The sequence below is a fragment of the Anguilla anguilla genome, chromosome 4 (assembly GCF_013347855.1).
Source record: "Anguilla anguilla isolate fAngAng1 chromosome 4, fAngAng1.pri, whole genome shotgun sequence".
In the NCBI taxonomy this organism is placed as follows: Eukaryota; Metazoa; Chordata; class Actinopteri; order Anguilliformes; family Anguillidae; genus Anguilla; species Anguilla anguilla.
The window spans coordinates 37,534,031-37,546,261 of NC_049204.1; the positions used below are offsets into that span (position 1 = coordinate 37,534,031).

General features: G+C 42.0%; 1 protein-coding gene across 1 annotated transcript; it reads right to left on the minus strand.

Annotated features, from left to right (window-relative positions):
- Window positions 1-252: 252 nt before the first annotated feature.
- Window positions 253-11,962, minus strand: mastl (microtubule associated serine/threonine kinase-like). Its single transcript, XM_035416216.1, has 12 exons — window positions 11,451-11,962; window positions 11,107-11,244; window positions 10,547-10,686; window positions 10,342-10,430; window positions 9,782-9,888; window positions 9,453-9,627; window positions 8,580-8,749; window positions 7,086-8,237; window positions 6,490-6,628; window positions 3,756-3,869; window positions 3,364-3,465; window positions 253-2,329 (listed from the first exon to the last, which is right to left on the minus strand). The coding sequence occupies exons 1-12, from the start codon at window positions 11,622-11,624 to the stop codon at window positions 2,172-2,174; spliced, it is 2,658 nt and encodes an 885-aa protein (XP_035272107.1). The 5' UTR covers window positions 11,625-11,962; the 3' UTR covers window positions 253-2,171.
- Between the last annotated feature and the right edge of the window lie 269 nt (window positions 11,963-12,231).

Consider the following 12,231-nt stretch of genomic DNA (forward strand, 5'->3'; position numbering starts at 1 on the left):
TGCCAATTTCAGAGCTTTGTTCATGCCTGGTTTTAAAAATCTCATCCCCTATAGTTAATTTTATGCTTTTTTAATGAAAATGTAACCCAGCAATGTAATCTGTGGAAACATTAAATCCATTTTAATTCCCAATGCTTTAGGATGTAGAATATGCAATTTATATGGAGTTAAATCATGCAGTGTGAATTCAATTGTGCAATATTCAGAGGTCAAAGTGCAATAATCATCAAGAAAAGACAATGAGCACATGCGTATTAATAATTGTTAAAGGTTTTAATGAATCTGAATCACATTGGAGTGTCCCCCTCCACCAGTTTGATTTTTTGTTCATACTGATATAAAGAAGGTGATAGTAAGAATCAATTAACAGTATATATGACAGAGCAATGCCTTTACAGGACAGCTTCCACAGCATTCTCCCAGACACAGCTAATTTTCTGCATTAAATAAGCGTGTTCAAGAAAATTCTACTGAGTAAACTAGTATAAATCATATATTAATTTTGAAAGTATGTAAAATTTCCCACACAGAACAAATAAAATTAACACCAAAACCGAGGGGAGAAAAAACACTTAAATATGAAGACTTAAAACGCTCAAATATTTATATAAGCATATGGAAACATAAAGGGGCATAATCAATTTCAAGGATCAAGATTTTTCCCAGATTAGTAATCTGGTTTCTCCAGATAAATGCGCAGTGATTCTGGAATGGGGGTGCCCTACAGTGGAGCTTTATCACGGGAGAGGGTGCCAAGTGCAATGCTGTGCTCCACCTCTTGTGCTTTTCAGTAGTTAATAGCCCCCCGTGCAGAATGTTCTATCAGGAAGAGCCCCAGGAGTCAACATCCTTTGCCAAACGGCACATGCAACGCTCACCTCAGGCTGTGGTCAGCGTAATTCACAGGCTTTTTCTTTTGATGGTTTGTATTGATTAAAAAATAACTGCCAAAACAGGCAATAGCTGTACAAAGTCTACTCTGCAGTTTGTTTTCAGAAACACTGGTTTAGACTTGCATTTCCTTCTGCAAGGTCAATACTGACCCCCAAATTGGTTATGATCTCAAATGTGACCTGTCAGACTCCCAGTTCCAGTGTTTAGACCCACTTCCCATTTCACCAATAGTGCATACCAAATACATCATTTGTGTTGGGGCTTTTGCTTTCTGTAGCATGCACAGTAATTACATGCATACTTTTCAGATCCTATGATGGTTTTACATTTTTTTTTACCACCCCCCCCCCCCCCACCACACACACACGTATCCTGAAAAATATGTTCCAATTTGTTTCAGTCTTGATAAATCTCATCTGTTTGGCATGTTTTATTTTCAATTTCACCAGTTTTTCCATCATGAAAATAGGTTTTAAAAAATTTGAAAATGGAAATGTACCAGTCTTTTGCAGACAACCAGTCTTATTAGTGTGGATGTGCACATATTAGGATTATAATGATATAAAAACGCTATACACAATGTGATTTATACTGAGCCTTAGACTGGTTACCCAATCGTATTCAGCCCATTTTACATTACTTCCTCAACACGTTTCAAAGAAACGGATCAATCAACTGAAAACTGAAAAGGAGATAAAAGAATTGCACATAATAGTTAATCATGGCGGTCATTTCATGAATATGGCCACCAGCAGTAACAAACTCTGCAAGTCACATTACTGAAGGCCTATTCAAAAGGTACTTTCAAACGTGTCACACATTTAAAAATAACGCATAGGTAACATACAGAACATGTATAAATACAAGCAGAAACTTTACACAAGAAAAGCAGATTTTACACCTAAAACAAAATAGCTAGTGTCCTTTTCCTACAACATTCAAAATCACAATATTTTGAACTTGTACAAGATAATTTTTGTGCCTGTATATATTAAATGGTAATTTTTTCAACTTATTTGAAGCAACGACACTTCATTATACATACATTTTAATATTTTTATATTCAGCACCCATCCTAATTTGTATCAATCATAATGAAAATCTCTCTTGCACACTATTTTTGCTTGCCAATAGTAACAGTGCAGGCATGAGACTTGAAAACCTCCATTTCCCTTGACAATCTTGATAAAGCTTGTCTGGCTTACCACTGATTTTATGAACAGTTGAATCCAGAGGATGCTGGGAAGGCAATGGGGAGGAAGGCCAGTGGCGCTCCTCTACAGGCTGAACCCTGAAAGGGCGAGGTGCTGCGCCTTGTTCCGGGCCTCGAAGTACGAAGTGTCCGTTTCGTCGTCTGGCTGAGGGACGAAGGGCATGGCCTGATTCTGGAGGTTGTCCCAGTCCAGGCCTTCCAAGAGGGTGTGGCCCTTCAGCTCTGAAACGCATTCACGTCAAACACGTTTGTGAGGCGCAGTCATCTTCAGTGAATAAATCATGAACTCTACTCGTGACAGTGTGGCAGCTTCAAATCAAGTGAGCCACTGCCTAGTGTTGCTGGATGAATAAAATAAACGCAGTACATATGCACAATAGGGAAATCCTGGTGCCATTATCAATAACCAATGTATCTTCCCACGTGGACCGATGTTGATACTTTCCCACATTGTATTATAGCACAATACCTGCAACCAAGTTTCCATATTTATGGAATTAGTAGATGAGCACACAAGCAAATTTCTAAAGGAAAAATGTAACTAATTTTATTTGGATAAAAAAATATTTCAACATGCTTATTTTATTACGGAGCACAACGTGTCTAGAGAGTTACGGAGTCTCTGTACAGTGAGGGAAGATGAACTAGCATGCTGACAACCCGTTTGAGGACAATTTTCAATAAATCTGGACAGACGCAAATCAAGGTAGTTGGTCAAAGTAATATGTAGACGTTTTTGTCATTTCTTCTCCACAAATTGGAACTACACAATTCGATGGGAACCAATTTCAGTCCTACTGTTTTCAGACATTTCTCTTGCATGTAGTACTGTTGATACAGGAAGCTGTACCACTTTTCATTTTACATAGCATTCTCAACTGCATGCATCATTAGGAAATAGTTTCAACTGAAGATTACATTAAATACAATCTTTAAAAAAGTACAACCTGCTTCATAGTTGCTTGAAATGCATTTTCCTGCTTTAAACAAGAAACACGTTGATGCCCTTAAATCAGCCATTGTGAAACAGTTAGGTCATGAGAAACTATTGCAAATATTTAAAATAACCTTCCTCGCATACCAAACCTGGGCCAATGGAAACTTACACTAAAACTGCAAGTTCTTTGGAACTTAAAGCATCTTTGAGCTCACAGCGTGCACACCCATTTCACATTTCAGTTTTACCGGAAGCATCCTCAGCCGAGATGTTAAAACGGCACAAAACACTGCACATTATTTGCAGGAACCACCCTCACCTTTCAGGCCAGCTCTCCTGGTCTTGTCCATGGTGAGAAGGATCTCAATCGCATTCCTCGCATTAAGAGACAGCTCCTCTTCACCATCTGGCCACGGGATATCTGAGAGAAAAAAACAGTACACTCAGGCTAAATTGTAACTTTGTAAACCATACAGAATGCATGTGCATGGCTAGTGTGGGGCACAGGGAATCTTCAAAGCACATTATAGCGTTGTGCTACTGTTATCGAAGTGGAACATAGACACCGCTTCAATGTTCTACACTAGGGATTACGCTTGTGCAGTTCAAATTTCTAACCGCCACCTCCTCGCCACAATGGGCCAGGCCGTTCTCACCAGACTCCCGAGATGGCAACATTGGCACCTTTGGTGATTGCGCGGGAAACTGTACCTCTGTTGAGAATGTTCTGGAACACCAGCTGTGGAGTTTCATCGTTGAATGGAGGCACGCCGGTCAGGAATTCAAACAGGCAGACACCCAGTGCCCACCAGTCCACCATGTAATCTGAGGTTCAACAGAGAGCTCTGAGTCTTTTATACATACATATGACATAGGGCAGAGATGTTAGACTTGTGTGTGTAATCTATGGCGGTCACAGCAACAGTGGTGATCCCCACGGAGTTAGGTAAATATGGCAGACATGAGCTTAGTGAGACGTGGGAGAGTGAAATAGCCCATATATTTATCATGGCCTTTAGTAAAAATACAATTAATGTCAATTAGGGATGCACGATATTGAGATTTTGGCCCACTGTAACTGGCCAATATTTAGCTGACCATGTTGACTGATGCTGCCCTATTATACATTAAAGCACAAACGCAAACAGCAACCAGGCTTCTACACGAGCAAAAATGTCAAAGTACTTAGCAAGGAAAAACATCAAATAAATGTATTAATTTCTTTTGCATTATATATTTTTTAACTTGCTTTATTACTATCATTTAAAGTAATGTTATGTTATAGAAATAAAATAGAATTAAATAAAAGCATCATGTAGGCTAAAAAAGGTTTTAAAAAACTAATTAAAAAACTGTTCTCAAACAAAAATGTTTGACACCAACTGAACAAGTGTAGAAAATTGCATGTTTTTGTTGCTTTCCCTGGCATTGGAGAGAGAAAAAAACCCCACACTACAGATATTTTAACTTCATTCACAGCATCAACTAGGCTATATTGCCTCTCTGGCACATGCATCTGCTGTAATTTTATCAATTGGTCTAATACCAATAAATTCAATTTAAGCTGTTCTGTACAAACACAATCCCAGTATTATCGCACATCCCTATTATCAATCAATAGTGAAAGCAGGTAAAATAGTTCTGCTCGAAACAAAACTATTTTTCACAGATCCCAATGTGACCACTTTTATTGATCATTTTGTGTTAAACAATAGAATTATATTTCAATTAAACAATTAACTTCTATTAATTTAGGCTAATTCAAAACAGTCAGACAAATATTAACTAGCCAAGTTAAATTAACATAAATCTGATGTTGATTAATGGGAACTCTCGTCAGTACCTAAAAGGTTCACTTTTCCAATTATGAACAATATTTTGGTTTTAACTGAAGTTAAAACCAGAATTTCTGGGAGACATTTTAAGACGTCAATTCTGAAAACGCCCCATTTCCAAAATGGTGAACAGTGCACAGAAATTGGCTTTCATTGAAAAAAAGGAATCAGCAGCTTTCAACCCCTGAAAGCAGTCAAAAACCCAGCTGGACAGAATAGCTGAAGCCATCTGAAGGCGAAATATATAAGAGCCAATTAAGTGCGCTGTAACCCATCCAGCTCAACATAACCCCTGCCACCACTTCCTTTGGGGTCTGACTGAATGCGAAACACTCGGTGAGAAGCAAAAGCAGATGAAGCCATCAGCACATGCGCCAGGCGGTTTAACTGCTCATGGCACCCAGACTGGATTACGGCACAACTTACCGTAATTAACAAACCCTGAAACTTAAAGAGAGGGATTGTTAAACAGATTACCAGGGTACGCTGCAGTCAAAAATACGCCATTTCATATTATATTAACAGAACAGAGCTCGTCAGTCAGCGTCCCGCCATGATGTTCTGAATGGCACGAGGGATCAATTGTTCAAGGCTTTGGAGGATCGTAGAATAAAGTGGGGAAAAAACTGGCCTCGATGTTAATAGGACAAGACACATGGCTATAATCATTAATACATACATCTCTTTTCTGAGACTTGTTTGGAGTGATTCTCAGTCGTCATAACTGCCATAATGAGTAGCCTCCCCTTGTAGGCCTTGCAAGTCTGTAACTGACTCTACATAATGAGTGATCTGCCCACAAAAAGTACTACTACCAATTTTTTTTAGTTTTTTCATAGTTCACCTCGCCCGTTTTAAACAACACTTTTGCATGACAATATATTTATTAATATATTGTTTCAAAAGGCGACAATTTGGACTGGATTGACTCAGCATATGCCCTTATCCTTGGCTTGCTAATTAATGAAAGTGTTAAGCTTTGTCCTTCACTAACGCACTTCAGAGATGATTGAACTTACAAAATTGAGTACGTGGGGCAAAAAAAAAAAGCTAAAAAGGATACATTTCTTCCTCTGGAGAACTATTCATTGGAACATGAACCAACCAACAATAAAGCTGTAGCATCATGGCTGAACACTGTGAACCAGTTGTTAAGGTTGAGATCATCTCTCTCGAACATCTACGAGGTAATGTTTGGAAAGTGATTGGATTCCCTACAGCTAATGGGAAGATTCAACAGAAGGCCACAGTAGTTTGAAGGGGAAAATTTGGAAAAATGGAGCTTAAATATCACACAAAAACTAGCTCAGGGCCCACAGGGCTCTATAGTCCTCCCACAGGAGCATTTGCCCCTGAAAATGTGCTGCTAAATGGAAACATTATTTAGGAGTACATCTGCTAATTGTGACACATTATTGTGTTCCTAACTTTTTGAGCTTAAGAGCACATGTGCAAAATATGTCAGCATAGTGCCCTGGCCCACTTTAAAACTCTGCATCCAGCACAGTTGGCAGAGATAGTGAGGTGTAAATGTGAGACCAGATTAGTCTCAGATAATGATTTTTTTTTAAACGTGAGTAAAAGCGAGACAGGAGGCTGTGGTCACTCACCGTGGGGCTTGCCCAGGAGAAGCTCTGGAGCCAGATAGTCTGGTGTACCCAGGACGGCCCCCCCTTCCACAGGCGCGGGGCCCCTGCGGACGCTCTTCGGCGTCCTGAAAGGGGTGTGAGAGGTCGCCTGCTGCGGCGTCTGAAACGGGCAAATTCCCCCAAGACGCCGTCACTTCCCAAAAAGTTCTCTCATTAACAAAGCAATAAAAAGGTGAGGTGTTCCGAGGTATAAAAGTTATTGCATATCACAACATAATACACGTGAACTGTAGCTTCTTTCGTTTTTTTGTGTTTTTAATTACTGCGCCGACTCTGGCCAGCAGCACAGAAGGCAGAAGGGCAAGTCACAATTGACGGTAGCATTACCAGGGAAGGGAGGGTTTCATTCAATATGGGAATACAGTCTCACTCACCAGCCAGACAACTGCACTATTTCATATTTATACGTGTATGAAATTTTGTTTAACAGGTAATATAAAAATATTTAGCAGTGGGGAGCCAAACTTTTTTGAAGTACAGTGTAACATAATACATTGCAATACTGTAATATTCTAAAACTAAATAAACGCATGAGCATTTAGTTTCCCTCCTCTAACCTGGAGGAGAGAGCTGGTGGAGCTGGGATTGCGCTTCTGCACGGGAGTCATGGTTGCCGAGAGACTGTAGAAGGAGGGTGAGGTGGATATGTCCATCACTTCGGCTGACCCCAGGCTGAGGCGTGAGCTGGCGGACATGTTGGACCTGTTGATGGAGCTGCAGTAACTCCTGAACGCCACCACGTTCCGCGGCCTCAGGAGAGCGGGAGACCTCACGGTCCCGCTCGCCTGCAAAGGGCGGAACCCGAGGGAGCGTTCACGTTCGGCCCCGCCCGCCCTGGCCCTCGGGGTGCGCTTCCAGGGCCCGACCGTGGGGCCGCCAATCCCCTCGTCCATTTCCTCGAACAACGACGACAGCGATCCGCCCTTCCGGGAGTCGTCCAGCTGCGGGACCTCTCGGTCGCCGTTGGAGACCACGGACATGTCTTGCAGCGAGCCGTCCGAGTCCAGGCTCAGGCTCCCCCTGGGGCTGCCGTCGTCCTCGGGCGAGGAGGCCGGGCTGGAGTGGGCCTTGGCCCCCGCGCCGCCGCCCCCGCCGTCCCTGCACGGGTCGTCCAGCTCGCTCAGCAGGTTCTTGGCCACAGGGGCTGACCTGGCCGGCGGCACCCCGTCCCCGAAGCCGTCGAGCTGAACGGCCGCGAACACCCCGGTCAGGCCGGTGCGGGCGGAGGCGGAGGCTCCGCCAGCAGGGGCCCGGCAGAACCGCTTATGCTTGCCGTCGCTCTCCTCGGCCACGCCGTCGCCGCCCTCGGGACTTTTCTCCACCTGCTCGAAGCCCCTTTTCAGAGACGAAGTGGCCTCGGCGGGCGGCTGATCGCCCGTTGGCTGGGCGACTGAGGAGCAGCGGTGAACAGCCTCGGCAGATGAGCACTTCCCCGCTGGGTTGCTGAGCGGGGCGGGTTTCCAAGGCAAGGGGCGGGAACGTTCTGGGTCGCCCTGTTTGTTTTTGGAGGACTCCTCCAGTGACCCCCTCTGAGGGCGCAACCTCAGGTCCAGGTTGTCCAGCGGGGCCAGAGCCGAATCACGGCCAGGTTTTCTAAAATCCTGAACCACCGTTTCCCCGGGTAGCTTAGAGGCAGCAAACGGATTGCCCACTTTGCCACCTGTATCTCTCCCGTGTGGATGAGGAACATTTTCCAACTCTTCCATTTCCTAAAAACAATTACAAATTAACAATAAAATCACCTTCCTTTTTTGCACTACTTGACCTGCACATTTCGCACTATTCCACAACACAATTTTCCAAATCTTCCAATCTGTTCTTCTTCATGATGAGTCCTTTCTACAGTAAGAGCAGTATAGTTCAATCTTACCAAGCCCCCTACCATAGTAGCCTACTAGTTTGTATTATCTCTATATTCATACCAAGCAATAGTTATGCTCAAAATCAAATTTTTGATATGATCTGAAACCAACTATTATACAAGACATTCCATTGCTTTGTTTGCAAGACATTGAACCTAGAATACAAAGAGTGCTGACAGCATTACCCACCAGCTCGTCCTCCCATAGGGGGCTCACACAGCCTTCAGACTCTGTCGTAGAAGGGAAGAGACAGGATTGGCTGCTGGTGCTTGAGGTTTCGATCCTCTTCCGGGACTTCAGGAGCCTCGGGGTCAAACTCCTGGCCAGAAGACCAGGACTGAACACGCTGTGGTGGGGGTCTGGCCAAAATGCAGAATGTTCATTGTAACCAAAAATCACCAAACGTGCTTTAAAGGTCTTTTCCATACTGAAGACCATTTCCCCTAGTTGCATCAAGCCGCAGTTTTGGCAACGTCTCAAGAATCATCTGATTGCAGTACTTCCAATCATTCAAATATCCATGAACAGGCAAATGGCTTGAAAACCTTGTTTACTACAAGGACTTGATTTACATGCAGTGTTTTCCAAAGTTATTCATATCCTTCATAAACATAAACAAAAAGACAAGTAATATAAATAATACAAGTATTGTTGTATTTTAAATAATTAGTTATTTGTAGAACTGCAACATATTTTGGGAGAAAAACCAAAAATTTACTTGTCAAAGAAAAATTCCTCATGCTCATTTTATAAAACTATCCGTCATCTTGATCAAAGATGCAAATAATTTTGGAGGGAAGTATATATTATAACCAGCAGTGTAAAGTCCAGGGATCAGAAAGTTAAAGTCCTGCCATGCATTTCTGCCACATGAACTCAGCCAGCCGATTTTACTGAATAGTTCTACCTCCTGGCTGAAGAATTGTGCTAATTAGCAAATCGAGGTGACCGGAACAAAATACTGAACTTTTACTTTCTGAACCTGATTTTCCACTGGTGATTGTAACCTTAGTTTATTCCCTACTCTCTAAAGGCGCATGTTTTTGGTACAAGAACACTCACAACAACTCCCATGGAGCTTTCGCTCAGAGCACACGGGGGAGAACAGGTGCTCCTTCTGCCTCATTATCACAGGCGAGATGAAGGACCTCCTGCACTGGTCCACTTTGCTGCAGGACATGGGGCTGGACACAGCCGAGGTGCTGCTGTGACGTTTGCCTTCCACCGCAGGGGTGTTCTTTCAGAACAGGAAATGAGACAGCATAGCCAAAAGGTAAGATTTCCGTAAGAGGAAAGCGTTTATTTCATAATTTCATCTCTGGGAAATCATTATTGTTGGCATGTGCTAAATTTATCCATTAGAAACTTTTGAAAGTGAAAATTGTACTCACAAGACCAAGGGAGCTTATCAATGATAAGACTTGACCAGGAGTACGAAAATAATCTTGTTTTGGCTTCACTAAGGAAGGTGTTGTTAGGATATCCACAAGGTTCAACTCTGGGGAAAAATTAAGCAAATAAATGTAAACGAAGCTCAAACGAAGACACACTGGGATAATTTTTTTAAAGCATTTTAACAATCTGAAAGCCAAAATTACTATTGTCGGCATTACAGTATTATTAGATTGTGTTAACAGACAAGAAAGCTATGCATTTATTGCTGCATAATAAATTAATACATTTATATACATGTAGCAAAATACAACTTAACTCATATAATAAAATGTGATTAAATCCAAAAGCAAGACGGAACAGAATTCCAACAGAGCTCTGCCTCATTCAGGACTTCCACATGTAGAATCACTAGCCTTTTATGTGAGGATAGACAGCTGCTCTGGTATTGCAGTGCAAGTAAATAAAAAGCTACAGCCAACACAAATGTAACACTTGAAAGATAGACAATCCACTACAATACATTCTGCTTCTCAAACCCCTTTGCTTCTGAACCCACCTCGATCAAGCTTGACTTTGGAGAGGCCAAAGTCTGTGAGCTTGATGTGTCCTTCGTTAGAGATGAGCATGTTATCTGGTTTCAGATCTCTGAACGAAGAGAGGAGAACAGACAGAGGGATTTTTAAAAGGATAAATCCAGCATCCATAATTAAATAATGTAAATATTATTTGAATGGACAAAGGAGGAGGTCATTTCCAAATACCTGTGAATGATTCCGTGCCTGTGCAGATAGTCCAAAGCAAGTGCCACCTCTGACACATACTTCACTGCCATGTCTTCCTCAAAATAGCCATATATGTGAAGAAGTGATTTAACATCTCCACCAATAAGATATTCCATAACCTGGTGATAGAAGAATGAATGAATTAATTAATTACTGAATAACCTAAAGCTTACCAATTACACACTGACAATGCCAGCAGAATATTCCCAAATTGTCAATCTAAGAATGATTTCTAGGTAGCTAGCTAGCTACAACTGGAAAAGCTCCCTTTAGAATCCATTTAGAACGGGGTTCTGTAATCCTGTTGGTGGATGGCAGCAGCATCGGGTAGTTTTTGTTTTCACCTTAAAATCAGCAACCAGCGAAACACAGCAACCAACTAAAGTGAGGTACCAGAGGAATCCACTGCTAATCAACACGGGAAAACAGCAGCCTAATCCTGCGTGGTTCACAAAAACCATGGTCGCAGACCCGTTTTAGATTCATATGAATAAGGGTGATCTTCCTGTCTTAGACGTGTTAGTTCGGGGCTCACTTACCAGATACATTTTGGTGACCGTCTGAAGAGAATAGAATAAGTGAACGATGAAGGGACTCTTGCTGAGAGCCAGTGCATCTCTCTCGGCCTTCATCTGATCTGTCATATTTTTGTCGACCATATCCGCCTTTCTCACCACCTGAAGATCGACAGTGTTATGTGTAGACAGCTAGACTTCTTAAACTATTCCATCTATTATGTTAGCTAGATGCTAATATTGGCAACCAAGCATTGGAAAATTCATTTAAAAAAGAAAATATCTATATATAGCTAGCTACAGGATGTAATCCGTTTCGGTAGCCAGGGTTAACTAGCAAGTGGCTAATTGGCCAGCGAACAACCTACCTTTATTGCATAAAGTCTTGAGTTGCATTTTTTTCGTGCTAGAAAAACCTTTCCAAAGGCGCCTCTGCTGACAGGCTTCAATACGACGAAGTCCTCGATTGTTGGAGCCCTGGGAGCTTCATGTACCGAACTGATACACAGAGCAGAACCGTCAGGTTTATCTCCTCCCTCCATAACTAGCTAGCTCACTAACGGTAGCCAGCTAGTTAGCAAGCGATATCGAGCTAACATCAAAATAAAAGCTGCCGATTAAATCTATTTCTGACGGTACACAAAAATTTAAAGTCGACTAATAAGCTTAACTTAAAAAAGCAACTTGCGATATGCACTTTCGTGCAATCCAATACTTATCTTCGTTTCCTACAATCAAAAAGCGCTCCAAACACTTATTCTGGCACCAAAACAACAAGCACCTGACCGAGGATGTTTTGAAAATTTGAAATCCGCTCCAACGTAGGGGTCCTTACACGTGACGTTATTTGCCGAAAGTCGGACTGATTTTTAAATCGAAAAACACCATTTATATATTGACTTGATTTCGATTACAGATGTAAAATAAATATTCATTAAATCAGAACGTTCAGAAAGTATACGCGAAAACTTGTATTGTTTTTGTGTCAAAACAGGCATCAGTTTGGTCACCGCACCAAAATTCAAACGCTAACCTACGCTTGTGAAGCCCGAAAGTAAGCCTGTGCTGCGCATGTTGAGGGCAAAACATTGGAGCTCCTATTAAAGTGAATGGGGAATGTCAGACCTTTGAAGGCAAAATAAAACGTTC